A 19,634-nucleotide genomic window follows, 5' to 3' on the forward strand; every position below is an offset into this window, starting at 1 on the left:
CCATTTTACCACCCTGCCAAGATTAACATACAACATTTTTTAATACTATCCTTTAACAGAGTTCCCTGGGTAGGTTGCAAAAAGTTATGTGGTCATGTTGTAGAAGGTAAGGCAGAACAGGTTGTCAGCAGGTAGTAGCATGAGAGCTGGTAATTACAACTGGCTTTTTTAGGGGTTCCAAGGATAACAAACCATAAATTCTACATTTTTTAAAAGCTATATCAATCTAATGAAGCAGAACTACTTTATCTAAAATTTTATTTCTCCATGCATCAAGGAACAGGTTTACAGTAAGATTCTTTTGTTTGAGGTTGGATGGGTACTACTTTTCTGCTGGTTTCTCCATGGAAAGGGGGTAGAAACTAGCCGTCTTGCTGGCCAATCAAAGCACCATTGCACACACGAACTAGGGTAATCCTTGGCCCCTTTTTGCTATTGCCACTTTTAGGATTTTCTGTGCAGTGGTGAAAGCTACACATTCTAAACAAAAAATGAAGTCTCATATTATCAAGAATATTTGAGTGGAAGGGAGACATGGTGCTTGCTATTAATTATAGTAGTGCTAAAGAACATAAAAGACCCTGTCTGATCAGACCTACCTAATCCAGCACCCTGTTCACACAGTGGCCAACCAAATGCTTGTGGGGGAAATGCAAGCAGGACCTGAGCACAAAAGCAGTCTCCTCTCCTGTGGTTTCCAGCCATTGGTATTCAGAAATATGCTGCCTCTGGACCTTGTGGTTATGAATAAACAAGGGGGAGGGAAGCTTTTGTCAGCCCAAGAGCTGCATTCCTTTGGTAGTCACCTGAGAATCACATGGCGGAACTGGGTGAGGCTAGAGGCAACAGTAGGCAGAGCAATGGATGCAGTTCTCACCTTTGCACAGTAAGCTACATCTCAGCCATCGAAAAGACATTTCGACATGCAGTCCAGGCAAGCAGCATTATCAAAGCTCAAAGACAATTTGCAGGCAGTAAGAAAACTCAAGGAGGGCACAGACCACGGCCAGTGTGAGGTGTGGTCTAGGAAAAGGCAAATGGGCCAGAGACAGAGGCCTGGAAACTTCATTTGCTTTCTGTCTTCCATTTAAAGTAGGTGAGGAAGATGGTTCCTGACCATCCATTTGTATTGCTGAGCAGTCACTAAGGTGCAGCATGCTTTAGGGTTAGGCAAACACAAATATTTCCTTTGTGTATGTATCTGTGTTGTCTAAACACAGCTCTGGGTTATGCACAAACAGCAAATGGGAAAGTTCGTACCTCCCTCACCCACCCCAAGCTGAACAGCAGTTGGCAGACTGTCATCAGATGCTGTAACTAACACTATCCATTACAGATGCAGAAGTGGCTTAATAGAAACTTGCTGAGCAGAGATGGTCACATTAGAAATAATACACAATTAAGAACGGCCATTAATTTATGTGTACAAATACATGCACTGGAAGAGAAGAGGGTGGCAATGATGAGACTGCTTCTAAAATGAAAGACCAGAAAGGGTTCTGTAGTGAAATGTATACAGCAGTGCAGGATCACCAAATAAAATATACAGGAAAATATTTCCAGCATGAGATCAGGGCAGCAAGGGTGAAATTAACCTCCACTAAACTGCTATCCTTGATCAACTTCGAAGCATTTAATAAATGACATAAAAATATGAAGTCGTGATATTTATAAATGCACTTGTAATGGAGAAGAACAAGCATCAGGCAGCGCTGCGAAGGACCCCATGGATCCCTAGTAAAGTGTAAGCTTTGTAAGTAGATGGATCCAGATTCAATCTCTGGCCATACATCCTGGTCTGCAGTGGTGTGTGTGATAGATCAGCTTGAAAAGTGTTGGCCAACATTAGGTGCAAGTAAGAAATAACACTTGCAACACATTCCTTTTCATAGCACAAATGTTGGCTTGTTAACTTTTAGGTCTCAGAAATCTGCCCAGTGCAGAGGATTGTTTTAGAAAATGAAGCAGTGGCAAACCTGGAAGTTGTGTTTTTAGGCCGTCTTCCTGGATAGTGGTAGACTGGGTAGTTGTTCACAGCCACAGTATTTACAGTTTGCTTCCATTTCTCTTCAAGTAGTGTCACAGAACTCTTGCAATCTTAATTCATGATCCAGTGTGATTTAGAATGGGTACTACTTGAAATATTCCATGATATGTTCTCCAATGCCAATGAAATACATTCCTTGGGCTATGCCAAAGAGAGGAGCTATAACCAGTGCACGGCATCCTGCCCCTTTCATGAAGGCAGCAGGGCCCTCATGAATCCAGACTTTCCTGGAGAAGAGAGAAACAGAGAGTGGGTTGGTAAAACAGCTCCTGAAGTTATTGTTACTATCAATTAGAGGGTTTTTTTTCTATTTAGGGTTCTCTGAGTACAAGGCAAGATGGCAGAGATGAGTCTCCTGATTACTTACATAGCTTCCTCTCAAGGCAGGAAGTGAGAGCTGCCTTCCCAAATCAAGTAACAGCTGGGGAGGTGGAGGCAAAGGTGGTCAGGACCACAGCATGAGAGGAAAAAGAAACCAAGACTTCCATCCAGAAGTCACTGCACCCCAGCTCACCTCACCTCCAACCACCACAGCCAGACGTCAGGGATCTTGTGAGTTGCAGTCTAACAACATAAAGAACCAGAGAGTTCCTCATCTCTGACACCCACCAGCTTTTTAAAGTTAAAAGCACCCAAGAGTAAGGGGTGTTTAACTTAATATGTCAGCAACAGCCACGGCAAGAATTGGGAACCGTCATATTTGTGTTCCGCTGCCCCTTGTGGTCAGTTACTCAGAGCTGCTGTCTTTGAATATTTATTTCCTTTGCTGGCTGCTCATTTTCAATGTCTTATTTAAATGCTGTTGCAAGGGGGAAAGCTAGCTTATACTCATAAATCCTATGTTTTTCCAGTACACAATGGGAAATCATGCATCAACTTGCTCAGTTACCAGCTTTTTCCTCCTAAGAAAAATGAATGAAGCAGAAACTGGAAAACCACAAAGTAGTGTAGAATGCTGCTTTTAAGGGTGCCAGCAACTCTACTCCATTCCATCCTCTGTGGGGTTCCTCCAAGCCTGCTGCCATCTTTCTCTTGTGAGTGGATGGTGCCATTTCAGAAGGACGTGACAACTTACATTGCAAAATGTACACTGCAGAACATTTTTAACATAGAGCAATGACCTGAGTACCAGTAAAACAAGAGTTCAGGTCTGCTTACCTGGCACAGTCAACGATCCCATTGTAGGTGTCCTCTCCCAGTCCTTTCTTGAGAGTTTGAATTCGGGTCTTTAGAACTAAAACAAGCAGTAACTGATTTAAACCTTTGCAAAGTTGCTTGCTTTACAGACTTCTTAGTGTAAGGATACTTAACTGCAAGATTGGGATTTTTATTTATTTGTTCATTTCATTCCTGGCATGAATACATGCTCCTGGTACTGGTCAGAAATGCAGTGTTGTTATCTCACATCAGTTCTTCATCAATCATCATCACCATACTAGTAAACACATGGTGCCTCACTAAAGCATTTCACATACTTAAGTTCTGTTGTCCTCACAACAGTGTTGCAGTATGAAAACATGGATGTGCCAAAGGGATGTACAATTTATTTTAAAATTTCTACATTTAAGCTTTCCTAGGCTATTTGGTGATGTGACTTGAAGATTTCTAGCATATAAGCTTATCATTAATTTTTCAGTTTTTATGTTTGTATTTTCATGGCAATCTTATCTTAAATAGATATATCAAAATAAATCTGTCCTTTCTCCAATGAGTTCATGGTTCTCCACTAGCAGTTGGTTAGATGAAGGGGCTGTGCCTTGTCCCAGCATCACCACTGAGCTTTCTATCCAAGCAGCAATTGAAACCCAGGTTCAACAGATGGAGTCTGTTCACTGCATTAATATTGTTTCTCTAGTAAGGTTCACTTAATCATTAAGCTGCCCCAGCTAATCTGTTGGTCAGCGCTGTTCCAGACAAGGCTCGCTCATCGTTGATTATAAGAAATAGCTCCCTCAATTTTCCTGGAATAAATAGTCTGTCTGATACAGTAAGTACTCTTAGTTGCTAACAGCCAGTTCATGTGGTTGGGTAAGAAAAAGCTTCTATATACTCATGTGCGAAGTGCAGATTATTTTGCAGAGCATGTAAAACATTATGGACAATGCAACTTAGAAAGCAGCCTTATAAGGAGCTTAATTAATCTTGGGTCTGCGTTTGCAAAGTCTTAATAGTTCACTTGAAGCACTACTGCGGCCTCTTGGGAGGGAATAAAATTCATAAACACACACACACACACGCGCGTAAGCAAAAGTCACTGCCTTTTGATAGTTGCCCCATCTAATACCTACCATCCAATGGGGTCACGGCCACTGCAGCCACAGATCCTGCAATACAGCCAGAGATGAATGAATGGAAGAAAGAGGCTTTTTCATCAAGATTCGTCTGCCCCAGCTTGTTGATGTTGGCAAAAAGTGGGAAATATATAATAGAAAAGGGTACATCCCTGTTGAGAGTAGAAGTGAGACATTTTAGGTAAACAATACAATCAGCTAATCTCTTGTTGAAGCTGTTTTTCTCAACCAATTTTCACCTTCCCCTTTCACAGCTCAACTGTTCCTCCCATTTGGACTGCCATACTTTCTACCCTTGCAGTTGTTACAGGCTTTTATGTTTTCACACAAGTGTACTTTCCCCACAGTTGCAATGTATCATGGAATTTTAAAACTTTAGGTTTGTGCTTATGTTTAGCTTTGTTCCCAGCACCACCCTGAACAAACCCACCCTTGTGCAACTGAGAGCAAAGTCCCTATGTCCAGAGAACAGTCTGAAGATGTGACACATTCCAGCAGCTAAAACTATTTTATTTATTATCCCTATCATATTATCCCTATCAATTATATCAAGGCAGCTTACAACATAAAATACAGTATCATTTATCTCTAAATATCTGTAAAACATAATTAAAAGCATTGATAAATCATGAGTTGATACTGTTCGGTTAATATGAGAAAATCATATTGTGAATGTCTGTCCATAAGGTATTTTGAGCACAAGTTGATGAGGACTTTGTGAATTAACACAAGATGTTGAACCTGGCCCACTAGCAAATTGGCAACCAGTGTTTCTTAGCAGTGGAGTAACATGTTGCTAGTAATCTGCCTCTGTGAGCAGCCTGGCTGCTGCATCCTCCACTAGATGAAGCTTCCAAAGCGGAAGCACCCTGACCCTATAAGCTGCTTGAGTGGGAGACCACCTGTGAATATAAATTACTTTGAGGTCTTTGGTTAGTATATGGGTTAGCAACCTTTAGTTTCTTATACCCCACAATGAGGAAAAGAGGGCTGTAGATTCAATATAGATCATAGCAATTGCTTCGGATCCAGATTTCCATGCACAATATGAAGCTCCCACTAATTCTCTCCCACCCCTGGTTAGCTTTAAATGCTCTTGCAGCCATGCAAACAACCAATAGGGACTTGCGTGGGGAGCTCATGAGTATGGAGTTCCTGGATCCAAGTGATGGTTTAAAACCAAAGACCCTCCTTTAGAATGGGAAGCCAATCCTTCTAGGACATGAAGGGCATTTATAGAAATTGAAGCATTCTTCTCTGCCTCTCCAGGTGCAGACCAACACTGAGAAGATACTTCCTTGTTCTGGGACCAGCACATCTCAGCCTGCTTTAGGTAGCCTGAATGCTAAATTTCCTTTCTCAAGACCTCTAGACTAAAGCAGCTTGCCATCCTACAATGAACAGGAAGGAACAGTTCACTCTCTTCTAACCTGAGCAAGGTGGCTCCCAGCCCTTTATACAGGCCTGCAACTCCCTGGGTGCACAGGAGATCTCTGGCAATCACGAAAGCAGAGGGGCGTTTAGAGGCTGCTGTGGACCCAGCTGTGTAAGGCTGTCCTGGTGGTGAATGGGAGGTGGCAGCAGCTGGTCGATCCTGTCCCAAGGCCTTCTGCTGATGAGCAGCTAAAAGAAAACAAGCAATAAAACTCCTAACTTTCCACTGTCACTCTATGGGTTCCTTGCATTGCAGTCTCAGGAACATCATAGCACCCCATCTCCAGCAACAATTACCCCAATCCCAATATATTCTGGTACTACTACAGTGGGGGAGGACACCTCCAGTTTAGGGGCAATCTTGGCCCACTATGAGGTTCAAGTTGGTCCGTGAAGCCATTTTCCACAAACCATGGCTACCTGTCCATTAGCTGACATAACTGGCCAATGTCAGCAGATGAGTGGGATTCAATTCTGCCGGGGAATGCAGGGAATGTGCTGGTGAAACAGACCCTTGCAGCCAGCAGGATTGAACCCTTTGATCACCAGCTGGTGAGTGGAGGGTTCAATCCTGGTCAGTCTGGCTGTGCATCTCTGTTCCCCTAGTAGGAACAGGTGTTTGCAGCAAGAGCGTGGTGTGGAGCTGTTTGAAAGCTCTTTTGCAAACAGTTCCAGAATGCTCTTTTAAATGTATGAAAACCATAGATTTAAAGAACCGTGCAGAGCTATCTGCAAAAGGGCATTTAAACTGCCCCACTCTGCACTTTGAAGTGCCAACGATTAGAGTTTCAAGCATAGCAGCAACAGGAGATAAGCGGAGATTAGGACCTAGCTCACTGGACAGAAAAGGTTCTCCACACCTATACTCTAAGTAACTCAGATATTAATTTGCTTATTTGCCCAGTAAAAGCACATTTTGGCAAGTAACCACTATTAGGCAACAGCAAAATATGGACAGAAGTATAACAGAAGTAATGGGAATTAGGGGCTGTGTGAGAGAAATAGATAGTTGGAGTTCATTTAATTCAAGACTTTGCTTTCACCATCATTCCCCCCCCCCCCAAAAAAAGGGAGGTGGAATGGGAACTTACCTAGCCGCCCAGCATCCTGGAGCTGGATTTTCAACATTTCCATTGGAGATGTGACCACTACCTGGCAAGTCCCAGCTCCACAGCCAGCAAGCATCTCTCTCACCAATGACAATTTTTTTCTGTCAAAAGAAGCATAGATGCAAAATAAATGCACTTCCACAACTATAGGCTTGCCAAACTATCATGAGAGTGGCATGGTCTGGGCTATTTCTGTGCCTTCCATAGAGTGAAGCTTTTCACAGCCTGGAGATCAACAGGGATCTACACGTCCACTCCCATGGTTAGCCCCCAGCTTTCCTGTCTAGCTTGGAGATGGAGAGAGAGAAAAAGACTCAGCTGTGCAATGTGCTTTGCTGCCGAGGACAAAAGGGGGAAAGATACCCATTTATTCTCCAGCTCCTGTCAAGAGATAAAGGTTGAGCTGGTCCTTTTGATGGTGGGTGGCTGAAGTGCCTTGGCTTCCTGCCATCAGAATGGTGAGTCCTTGGGTGGAATTTGGTGTTGCACTGTGATAATCATTCCAACAGCACAAGCATTTTTGCTTGCCAGACAGAACAATCTTCTCCCACACTGTTCTGAGGGTTTTTCTGATCCTCCAGAGCAGATTTGGGTGACGCTTGAGTGGGTGGAGGAACTCCCATTGTGCTAGCAGAACTATTTACAATAGTTTCTACTAGCACACCAGGTTAGTTGAATCCAGCCCCTGAGGTTTCACTGCAGGCCATTTTACAGAGGAACTCAGAGCACCTTGGGTGATTCATACTAAGACAAGACTCTGCTCCCCTCCCACAAGTCAGGGACAAAGGTTGCATTCTTATATATGTTTGGATGCGAGTAAGTCCTATTGAACACAGTGAAGCTCTCCTCTGTGTAAACATGCATAGGGTTGCACTGAAGAGGAATGGCAAGGACCTAGTGGTTAAAAGTTTTGGCCTGGCTACCAAGGCTAGATGAAATTAGTGGACCTGTGGAGATGAGCATTGTTTGCCAAAGGAAGTCACTGTTACAGGTGCAAGAGCAGAAGCTCTATGAGACACACACACAAAATTATAACATCTTCGTCAAAGATCTTAGGATCCATGTGTAAATGTCTCCTCCTCTCTCTACAGGTACATAAGCCTCTTGGCTCACCTGAGATATGAGCTGCCTATAGTTCGTAGCCTGCAAGTACAGACTACACCAAAGAACACTGACAGGAGTCAGGTAGCGGCTCTCCACTTTGAACAGTGAAAGTGGCTATTTTAGCTCAAGCCTGCTGTGCCTCTGTTAGTGGGAATTTCAGCAGTGAATACTGTCAGAGGAACACTGAGGGAGGACTACAGATTCATCACACACACACACACACACAAGTTCCTCTACACTGCCACTGTGACCTAAAGCCAGGACATTGGTAGGAGGCTTACAAATTGACTGTGGTGTGATATACTAGAGGGTGGGGGAATGGGGCCACTATCAGGATTTGATTATGTTAGGCTGACTGTTATTATTCTCATACTATTTATTTTCACATGCTGCTCGGAGGATGTTAAAAAAAAATTCTATAATTTATTCATGATGAGATTCTGGTGTTTCATTGTATCCTTTGAACTGTTTTATAGGAGGACTTTTTGGTTTTGAAGAGCATCCCACAAATGGCAAAATGACAATAAAGAAAGATAGATGAATAGATCAATAAATAATAAAAACAAAGAAACTGGAATTATTGAATGCTTTTTACCCCATACCCATCTTGGGAGAGTAACTGTCGGAAGAAATCATTGGCTGCCAACTTGATTGCTTTTTCAGGAGTGACAAGAGTCAGGTTTACGGCAGCCCCTGTGAGAAGATGGGAGAGGCATTAAGGCACCCAGTTTTATGGTACATTAATACATTACTCCTCCGGTAATATGTACTAAACACACTCCTGGAAGTTTCTGGAAGGTAGCAAATTAAAATATTAATGATATCCCAATTAAAATATTAAACTGGATGAAACACTAGCACTAGAAATATTTCCCCAATTTAACATGGAGTGCCAAATGTCAGAAAAAGTTGCTTATAAAGTCTTGCAGTTTCCAGAAGACGCTCCTTGCTCTCTGGACTTGGTGCATGAAAAATGAACTCCAGAGGGCACTGTTGGTCAATTTTAAAGATTGTGATGGGACAACAGGAAAATGGTAGTCTCTTAGCTAGTTAAACAAAAGTAACTGTGAAATACGAATTAATTTGTTACAGGATGCTCAGACAGCCATTTTAGTGCCCTAATAGCCTCCTGTAAGGCATAGCAGGAAATCTGGGTTTATCAAAAAAGCACCTCTGAACTTTCCAAAAGTTCCTTTTTGATCCGTCACTGGCCATCTGAAATTGTGCAGTCCAAGAAGGACTGTACCACCACAGGCACCGGGTTACCCCCAAGATTGGAGGGGCTGGCGCACATGTGACATCATACATGTGGCGGACATCAAGTGACCTCACACACATCTTCCAATGCTGTGCAGACTGGACCGGCGCGGCCTAGCGGAAAGCTGGACCGGTCCCCACAGTGTTGGAAGGCGCTGTGGGGACCAGCATGGCCTGTGTGGTGTTGGGAGACACTGAGGGGACCGCACTGGCCTGCACAGCATCTCTCAATACTGTGGGGACTGGTGTGGCCTAGCAGAAGGCTACCCATTTTTACACACACAAACAGAGATTTGCAGTTCCTTGAAGTACAAAAAATATGCATTATGAAAATCCTCCCACATTTTATTAAAATATGCTCTCTTTTTATTGGATTTTATAAACAAGAATACACTCAAGTATACCAAGTTTTCTCATGTCATTTGTATATCACAAAAATAGCATATTAAACATGGAAAAATATCTACAACATATGTTTCATTATTAGTGGTCAACGTACAGGTTCTTGGTTCATTAATTGGTTTAAGAAAGAAAGAAAGAAAGAAAGAAAGAAAGAAAGAAAGAAAGAAAGAAAGAGGGGAAGAGGGGGAGGGAGGAATGGTGAGTGGGTTGCGGTCGGGTGGTTATGCTTCTATTCTTCTACTTGGGGGGCGCGTTGTGTCAGCGTTACTTGTATGGGTTCTCTTACTATCCATATTAAGTAGTGGGTTGACAAAGCAGACGACACAGAGATTTCTCCAAGTTGTTCTTTATAGTAAGCTGGAACTGAACTGAATTGAACAGCAAACAGCTCAGCCAGCCTGCTTTTATAGGCAGCCGGCTGTCAACAGTGTAGCAACAACAACCCAGAGTTTCCCTCCTAAAGTAATTGACGTGGACCTGAGTGAAAACTATATACACGATATGCCTGGTGGCCACGATCAGTACTTCAATACATAACAATTCACTTGTCATATTTCCTTGGTGGTGAGAGAGGTTGAGGGTGGCTTAGGGTGTGGTTGGGTCATCTTTGGTTGGTTGTAGTGAGAGTTGTTTTTGTGTGTGAGTGGAGTGTGAGTGTGTATTTTTAAATCAGGTTAGCCAGATTGATTCATATGCTGTTGGCAGATTCTTGTTGTCTTGTTGAGCTGTGATGTGATAAAGGGGAACCAAACCGGGGTGAAGGTGTCTTCCTCTGTATGTCCCCATATCAGTTTCAGTTTATTGGTTAGTTTATCTAATAAGGCTGTTTCCCATACTATTTGATACCATTGGTCCATGCTTACTCCTGACAGGTCTCTCCAGTGTCTGGCTATGTTGTTAAATATGCTCTTTTGATACCAATATTTAAAATTTCATTTCAAACACACACCCCCCCCCCCCCGATTATCTCTATTGTTCAACTGAGATAATCGAAACAACGGCAAAAGCATTTTGCCCATTGCGCTTTGCTATTGCAGTTCAGACAAAAAGGATGACTTCCATTTTTATAAGCATTACCTCGATACATGCCAAGGAACCCCTCTGATTTAATTGTCTTCACCAAACAATCCCTCCTAGAATAAGAGAGGAATAGAGAAAAACAAGAGTTAGCAACATGTATTTCAAGATTGCGACTGACTTTTGTGACTCTGACCAGTTCCCACAACTGTCTGATGTTCAGTAGGTGCTTACTTGGGGCACAGCGTTCTCAGCTATAGCACCAAAACTACGGAACTCCTTTCCCAACTACATTTGCTCTCCCCAATCTCTGCTGGTCTTTGGGCAACAATAAAAGGTGTTGGTGTTTTTCAGAACACTTTCTGAATTTAATTTGTCATTGATATATCCCTGCTGCTAGGTTGGTTGTGACTACTGCATTTTATATTTGCAACAATTTCTAGCTACTTTTCAGAATGTAAATTAAAAAAAACCCAGAATACATATGTTTGAGTGAGTTCCAGCACCTCTTTTTCTAGAAAAATAGTACTTGTCATATCCATCCATTGCAACGGGTCTACTCTGAGAATTAGGGGTATGGGTAGAAGAATGAGTAGAAAAGGGAGAACTTGGAAGGAGTTCAACCATTCCCAACTTCTTTCTTTGTTCGTTTGTTAGAATTATATCCCACCTTTTTCTTCTAAGAGCTCAAGTTGGCGTACATGATTATCCCCCTTCTCATTTCATCCCCACAGTAACCCTGTGAGGTAGATTAGACTGAGAGGCTGTGAGGGTTGAAAGATACATAATTCAAACCAGATTGGACTCTAATACCCAGGTTAGAGCCCCATGCCACACCACGCATATCACACTAAACAAAGCCTTACAACACATACATTCCGGCGTAGATGGCTTGTCCTTGCTGGTTCTGGAGACGGGTTTTGGCCAAATCAATGGGGAAAACACAAGTCACTCCCACAAGTCCTGCTATACCTCCGTTGATTAACTTAGCCGGAAGGCTGTAAAGTATAAGATAAGTTACAATGATATTCCTTGGTACAGGGATTCAAGCAGGTTGTTGTTGTTGTTATTAGTCACCACCACACTTATACCCACCCTTTTCTCCAAGGAGCACAAGGCAGCAAACATACATGCATGCCCTGATAGCTTTCCGCCACAGTTATACAGCTCTTGGTCCAAAACATTTCCCCACCCCCTGCTTTAAAGCAATTCTATGAGCTGTGATAGGAGCCTCTGTGACCTTCACCTTTGTTATCTTCTCTTGTGCTCATCCTGGCACTCACATTCAGTTGCAATGCACATAGGGGCTTTTTTTTTTTAAGAACTTTGCTGGATCTAGTTCATCTACTGCAAGATGAACAGCAACTGAGTTGATGTGTGCAGGAAGTCAATAAAGAAGGCATGAAGACAACAGTCTATCCATACAGCTTCACACACACACCCTCTAGTCACTAGTTTTTGGAAGCAAACTTCTTCTGAACACGAAGGCTCCATTTAGCTCCAAGCCATTCATAGACATAGCATTAATTTTTCTAAGCCTCTTTGAAAAGCCCCTAAACTAACACATATCACTGCATCCTATGGCAGCAGATTCTTTAAGCAAATTATGCCTTATGCCTTGTGTGAAGAAGTGTTTTTCCTATCTGTCTTGAATCAGCTTCCCTTCAACTTTCGCTAGGTCACTTTAAGTACAGTAGTACCTTGGGTTATAGACGCTTCAGGTTACAGACGCTTTAGGTTACAGACTCCGCTAACCCAGAAACAGTACCTCGGGTTAAGAACTTTGCTTCGGGATGAGAACAGAAATTGTGCAGCGGCGGTGCAGTGGCAGCGGGAGGCCCCATTAGTTAAAGTGGTGCTTCAGGTTAAGAACAGTTTCAGGTTAAGAGCAGACCTCCAGAACGAATTAAGTTCTTAACCCAAGGTACCACTGTACTAGTAATGTGGACTAGTAGAGTCACTGTTTCTGCACCATGATTTCTGTTCATGCCCATAATCACAAGGAAACATTTTTCTCAGGACCAGAAGCATCAGGGCATCAAAATCATGCATAACGTAGAGAAAGTTTTCTTTCTTTCTTTCTTTCTTTCTTTCTTTCTTTCTTTCTTTCTTTCTTTCTTTCTTTCTTTCTTTCTATCTCCTTATCTCATAATACACTAGAACCCATGATCATCCAATGAAGCTGAACAGTAGAATATTCAGGGAACACAAGAGGAAGGGCTTCCTCACACAGCAGCATAAATAACTCTGTAATTTACTATCACAATATAAGATGATGGCTACCAACTCAGACAACTTTAGAGGAGGATTAGACAACTGCAGGGAGGACAAGGTCACCAATGGCTACTATTCACAATGACTGTATACAGCCTCCAGGATCTACCAGTCACGGGGAAACAACAGTAGGGGAGGGCTATTGTCCTGATGTCCTGCCTATGGGCTTCCCATTGGCATCTAGCTGGCTAGTGTAAGCTAAATTGGTCTTTGATCTGATTCAGCAGGGCTCTTCTTATGTTCCTAGTCAACACTGAAAGCACCAGGCTCACAGGGTAGATGGCATCCACAAGCAGCAAGCTTAGAGATGGCTCTGGGCTATTTTACAACTTGAACAACACTGAGCGAGGTTATTCAGCCTTTCAGGCAGAATTAAAACTAGCAAAAAATGTCTGAAAAATAGAGGACATTAACTATCCTCTGCTCCATCCTGTTGCCTGTCCGCCAGTTCCCACAGATAAGTTAAGCATCATTTATATCACTGGAGCATAGAATTCCCCACTTTCAAAAGGCAAGGAGCAAAAAGGAGAGGGCTGACCTAATCTTCTTCTTGTCCCTCATTGTTCCTTGGGGATGTTGTTTCTTGGTAGCAGCAGCAGCTGCTTGTGCTGCTGACACAGGAAAATTCTTTCAAATATGGAGGCACATTCCTCTTTGTCTTTGTTCTGCTGGGGAAGAGAACACCATTAGTGCTTCTTGACATGCTGCTTACCAGGGGTATATTACAGGTAACAAATGACAGTGTCAGTTCTAAAACATAGAGGCAGTTTATCACTTAATCAGCTCCTGGAGAATAGTGAAGTCAGATGAATAGCTTCCCAGAGGCCACCAAACACAAAAGAGGGGTTTTTTTATCTCAAATGCAACCCAACATGGGCACTTTTAAGCCACTATTTTGTAAAAGAAGTGCCAAGGAAACGCCTACCATTCTGGACCCAGAGAGGCCAAAGAATCTCCAGAGGAGGAGAAAAGGGGATGTGGGCACATGCCTCGCCAAGGGGGATGAGACAAGGGTTAGAGAACATTAACCAGACATTGCCCCCTGAAGTCTATAATACTGATCACAGAATTTGGTGTGGAAATGATGACTAAAATCACTAGGATATGCATAGAACTGTGACATAATTCTATTAATCTCTGAAGTGGGAAATTAGTGGGTACTGAAGGTACCAAAAAGTGAGGTTCTGGAGTTCCATGAAAGATTGCCCAGAAGTGTGCTGTGAGTGGGGAGTTGGCTTGGATGGACAAATAGGAACTACTGCAGATTATTTGTTAAGTATCTCATTCTTTGAGATCAGCAATAAAGAGATCAATGTTGCATCTCTGTGAAATTTAGAAGACTAGCTGCTGAATCTAGGTCTTTTTCTGGCAGTGAGATGAGAGTAGGATAATCTTGTTGGTTTTACTTCACCTGAAGGCGGCAGCAAAAGACTTCTGTAATCCTGGAGGATGACGACAACAGGGAAGCATGAAAGGCATGACTTGTTCAAACAATTTCCATGCTTTTGAAGGGGTTGGGAGTGTCTTGATGTTGCCTTAGCGGCCATCATTGAACAAAAGACTGTGTGTATTCATGGTCATCCTTATGCTGTTTGTGTGTTATATAACTTACTTGCCCAGCCATGCCAAAAGAAGTCAAGCAACAATTTTTCAAGGCCAATGAGTCACACACAAACAATTAGTCATATACAACCAGCTAGAATTATTTAATAATATTGTTGCTACAAAATATCTTTCTGGTTCAGCTTATTACCAAAATACTACTAGTGACCTAGTCATCATTTACATGCATGCACTAAATTTATTTTCTCACATTTATCCCATACTGTATTTCTTCCAAGGTGGTGCACATTTGGTTTTCAGGCTGACACCCATCCACTTACTTACTCTCAGCAAGGTAGTGACCTCATGTGCCTTCAGACCTAACCTTGGGGCATATTTGCATGAGTTATACCACAAGTGCCAAAAGCAGCCTCTGAAATGTGGTAGCAGTTTGCACAGATAGTGTCATTCCAGCATTCCACTCTAGAACAGGGGCTAACAACTCTCATATAAGCTAGCTAGGGTAAAGGTAAAGGGACCCCTGACCGTTAGGTCCAGTCACAGACGACTCTGGGGTTGCGGCGCTCATCTCGCTTTACTGGCCAAGGGAGCTGGTGTACAGCTTCTGGGTCATGTGGCCAGTATGGCTAAGCCGCCTCTGGCGAACCAGAGCAGCACATGGAAACACTGTTTACCTTCCCGCTGGAGCGATACCTATTTATCTACTTGCAGTTTGTGTTTTCGAACTGCTAGGTTGGCAGGAGCAGGGTAGAATATCATTTTTAAAGGAAAAGAAAAAGAAGAAACATATAGACCTTCCCTTCTTGCTGCTCTGATGTGCATTTAATGAAAGGAACAGTTGTAACCACAGGAACAATGGAAGGTGTGGCATAGGATAATCTTAGAATCATAGAATTGTAAAGTTGATAGTGACCCTAAGCATCATCTAGTATCCAACCCCCTGCAATGCAGGAATATGTAGCTGTCCCATTTGAACCTGCAACCTTGGTGTTATCAGCACTGTGCTCTAACCAACTAAGCTATCAGGAAGCTCACAAACAACACTACACATTTGAACCTTTGTCTCTAAATTACTGTGTGTGAGGCATGTAGGTCCCTGACAGTATAGGAACATCTTTGTAAGAAATAGCTAAACAGAACAAAATTATTTCTGTCCTTCATCTATAACTATTAGGAATCTGAAAAAAGTTCCTCCTCAAAGTTAGGACTTCATAAAGAAAAGCATGCATTGTAGATTGTCTCTGAAATATGAAGTTTTAGAATATATCCCTGTGAGTGAAACACATGCAAATTCAGAAGTCAGGAAAGATGGGAAGCTAGCTTACCGTCCTTATTTGCAAGCAGCCGGTTCCCTCCCTTCCTTCCTTCTCTCAGTTTTTAGCCTCTGACTCACATCTGGATTCCTCCAACAAGCAAACCCTATCCAGTGTTTAAGGGGTGGTTCACAAATTCCCAGTGATTTTGTGTAAATACACTGTAAGTGGGAGACGAAAAAACACACACATCTCTGTGCCAGTTACTCATCAAGCCTCTCCTTTTTTGGGCCTGGCAAAGGAAGTGCCCTAAGCCCTACCCAGGAGAACAAGCACACCTTTAAAATGTGCTTTTAACCTTAAAACCGGTTTTTAGACAAACACAGTTTGCATTTCAGCCTGCTTAGGCAAGTGCTGTTTCCACCAGTGCCAGCTGTAATTTCACTGGTTGTTAACAGCAACACTTTCTTTGCTATTAACTGGGGAAGTGAGGTATAATGGCAATGCAGTGTTGCTGCTGACCCCTGACCTCAGTCAGTTAAAGTGTAACCTCAACTATGAACTCACTATATGGCCATAGGACAAGATAGCGTTTCCCAAAGCTCTGTTCTCCATTTTCATTGTAAGAATGACAACCCTGTGTCCTACGCTTCAGGAGGTTTACTAAAACAACGTACAGTACAGTACAAGAAGTTTAATTCCTGCCAGGGACAGCATCGCCCGCTGCTGTGGTGGCAGTGATGGCTGCAGCGCACTCCTTGGAGGCCGGATTGGCTGCCTTCCTGGCAGCCCCCCACGCCACCTCCACAATGGCCTCTTGGGAAAGAGGAGGCACTGCTGGTCTCCTCACACCCCTAGGGAAGAAATGGCAGCAGCTGCCCTCTGGGGTTTACTGGGCTCTGCACCCCCCCACTCCACCCCATGGTGCCTGATTCCTACTTAAACCATCAGGCAAGGTTAATTTGATTCCCACCCACCCCTTGTTCTCAATGTAGATCCTCACTCACCCCTTCTTCCCCAACCAAGAGTGGTGGTGCCATTTTGTGATTCGCCTCAGGTGCCAAAATGTCTTCGACCGGCCCAGATTCCTGCAGCAAGTTTTTCTTTGTGTGGAATAGCTAGGCCAAAATGCATTGAGCTTCAGGGATCCCACTTATCCAAGGGTGTATTCTTAACAACCAAAAAATACACAAGTTCTATAAGGATAACCATGTTTGTTTTTACAGACTAAATACTAGCAAATTTACTGTCATGAAAGCTCGTGTGGTAAAGCATTTAGTCACAGGATTCTTTGTGGTTTAGCTGTCCTATTAATACTTAAGGGTATATATGAGATATTTTAACTATTTCCTTCCTCCTTTTACGTAGATTCAGGGCCAAACTAGGCCAGAAATTAAATACTTTGAACCACTATCTACACTGGGAGGAAATTCCCTACTGCTGCCAATAGGGGATTTCCTACAAACCCAAATACTGGTTAAATCCCCCTCCACACCTGTTGTGTAGAAATTTTGTTTTCGTTTTTCCCTCTGTGTAAATTTTTTGCAATACGTGAGTCTCTAGTGTTGAATGTCAACATGCCACATTGGGATTTAAGTGGAAAATAATAATTAAAGCAAGCATCATGTCCCTTAAAATCCAAGACATTTCAGTCAAATTCCTAGGCAAACACGGGAGATTTGCTCCCTTTTCTTTTGCTGACACCCCACCACCCCACCCCCACTTCTGAAACACACTTTTCAGACACATTTCATTTCAGTTCATTCCTTCAGGAAACTCTAGACCATCAATCCTGATGTTACCACAGGGAAATGTGTTTCTTGTGCAGTTTATGTCTCTGAGACATTTGCTCGAGGGCCAGTGGTGTGTAGAGAAACAAAATATGCATTAATTTCTTCAATGATTTTACCTGGGGCAAAATGGACACTAATATGTTGCCTTCTGCTGTTCTAAGTTTTGTTCTTACTTCTGCACTGGTAGAGAAACAAAAAAAGAAAGCAATACCTACCTCAGCAAGCTGGTGCTTTATGTTCAGTCATGTCCCAGTACATTCTGTTAGCCATCAGCCTTGCAAGACTCCAGATTATTTCTGGAATCCATTAATGTCTGTTGTTGCCAAACTTCTTAGATATCAGCAAAGTAGGGGCCCTTCAGGCATAAATGACCTTTAGGCAACATAATCTGTTCCCTGCCTCAGTAGTAACTGCGGCAACTGAGATATGTAGAGGACAGGCAGCGGCCATGGCTATGAGGCTCTCCAGCAGTCTGTAGACCGGGGGTGGGGGTGGGGCCTGTTGGTCGGTGCAGATCCCTCCCTTTACCAAATGGGCAAATAGGAATGTTCCACTTATGTCTATCTGCACAGTGCTCGGACCCCAGTGCCACCCCTTGCTTTCAATAGTGGGCCTGAAATTGCAGGGTCAAAGAAGCTGTAATTGTGGAACAGCCTAGCTTGTACCTTACATTCTTTACCATGTAATTGTAGAGTTGGAAGGTACACTGGGGGTCAACCAGTCCAAGCCCTGGCAATGCAGCAGTATGTTATGGTTAGGTTGGTAGGAAGTGTGTGTGAAACCAAGACTCTTCTCTGCTGTCACTGAATTACTTTTTATTATATACGGGCAATATGTGACTAGGCCTTGAGCAATGCAGGTACAGCTCAGCTAAGTTCTCTTAATGTGATCCTGCAAAGGATTGAGTATGAAGCTTGAAACATTCCAAGCAAAAACTGCCTTCCTGATATTTTGCCTTTTCTGACCATGTAAATTGTGTTGTCAGTGCTTGATCCCACCGGCACATCCCCATGGATATTGAAGGAGGAATTACTATGTTTCAGTTTCAGGCAACTTATGAAATGTTCCCATCTCAGTTTTAGCATTAGGCACGGAAAGCTAAACCCTGATATTTAAATTAATTTAGGTCAATGAACAACTATTATTTTCTCCACAAATTGTTAAGATTTCAAGTGCATAGGGCAAGGGAATCCCCAGGCTTCCACTTGTGAATCCGCCAAAGTTCCTAGTCTCTCAAGTACACATACACCTTCTCACCAATGGTTAGTCTGAGGTCTGTTCAGGGGCTGATGATGCTGAATCAAAGATGAGTGATGCTTGTTGGTGTAGCCTGAAAGCATCAGCAGCTGCCTTAATCACTCCTTTAACAGATCTGAAAGAGTGACCCCTTTGTAGAGGAGGGGCAACTCATTTTCGGCTACCTGGCTGTCAGAACCAGTGCCTGATTTAAGCACATGGCGAAACCTTCTGTTATCACACAACCTGGAAAGCAGATTTTGTATAAAAAACTTTAAAGGCGTTCTTTATTGAATGCGCAGATACAGGGAAAGGCCAGATGTTGTCACGAGATCAATTTCCAGGCAGGGAGCAATTGGAACAGCAAAGTCTGAATGAGGATGTCTATGAAATCTCTGGAAGCTCTTACTGCCCACATATGGAGAAATTCCAAAAAGGAGCCTGTATTAATATCTTCAAGTGGGACTGCTGCACTGGAGACACAGCAGGTCATTTGGAAAGGCTTCAGCTGCAAAATCTCACTTCTGGAAAATGACCCTGCTTGTTTCCCATGCCTTGAAGCCTGACATCAACTAAATAAAAGCACTGACAAAAAGAGTTATGAACTTTTTACAATCCCTAAGCACCCATAACTTGTTATGGAAAACAAAATGTTGGCAGAGAACCTGTGGTTGCTGGCTGGGCTGGTGAAGGGGGAGCAGAGGTTACTCCACCCAACAGGAAAGGAGGCACTTCTGCAGGCAACTATGTGCAAAACCAGAAATTACATTACAATCTTCTGCCACCCTCAACATTGGTTCATGTATTCTTAAAGAATGGTGCTGAGACTCCCCTGACCTTGAAGTCTCTCTCCC

General features: G+C 42.9%; 2 protein-coding genes across 5 annotated transcripts in view; both read right to left on the minus strand.

The window, feature by feature from the left end:
• The window catches only part of LOC310826186 (tigger transposable element-derived protein 1-like), a 1,677,490-nt gene that overhangs the window by 873,451 nt on the left and 784,405 nt on the right, over window positions 1-19,634 (minus strand). The gene's annotated exons all lie outside the window — the stretch shown is intronic.
• On the minus strand, window positions 242-18,017 carry SLC25A18 (solute carrier family 25 member 18). 4 transcript variants are annotated; one of them, XM_083700844.1, is made up of 12 exons: window positions 17,760-18,016; window positions 16,759-16,921; window positions 15,824-15,972; window positions 13,474-13,600; window positions 11,537-11,659; window positions 10,722-10,777; window positions 8,588-8,678; window positions 6,864-6,982; window positions 5,769-5,961; window positions 4,336-4,490; window positions 3,206-3,281; window positions 242-2,274 (listed from the first exon to the last, which is right to left on the minus strand). In XM_083700844.1, exons 4-12 carry the CDS (start codon window positions 13,494-13,496, stop codon window positions 2,133-2,135), a joined length of 978 nt encoding a protein of 325 aa, XP_083556970.1. In that variant the 5' UTR covers window positions 13,497-13,600; window positions 15,824-15,972; window positions 16,759-16,921; window positions 17,760-18,016; the 3' UTR covers window positions 242-2,132. The 4 variants fall into 4 exon arrangements, with proteins under 4 accessions (XP_083556970.1, XP_083556971.1, XP_083556972.1 ...); XM_083700845.1 differs by having other exon boundaries at window positions 13,474-13,603; XM_083700846.1 differs by lacking the exon at window positions 11,537-11,659 and having other exon boundaries at window positions 17,760-18,017.

The sequence above is a fragment of the Podarcis gaigeae genome (genome assembly GCF_964106915.1).
Source record: "Podarcis gaigeae genome assembly, chromosome: 10".
Lineage (NCBI taxonomy): Eukaryota > Metazoa > Chordata > Lepidosauria > Squamata > Lacertidae > Podarcis > Podarcis gaigeae.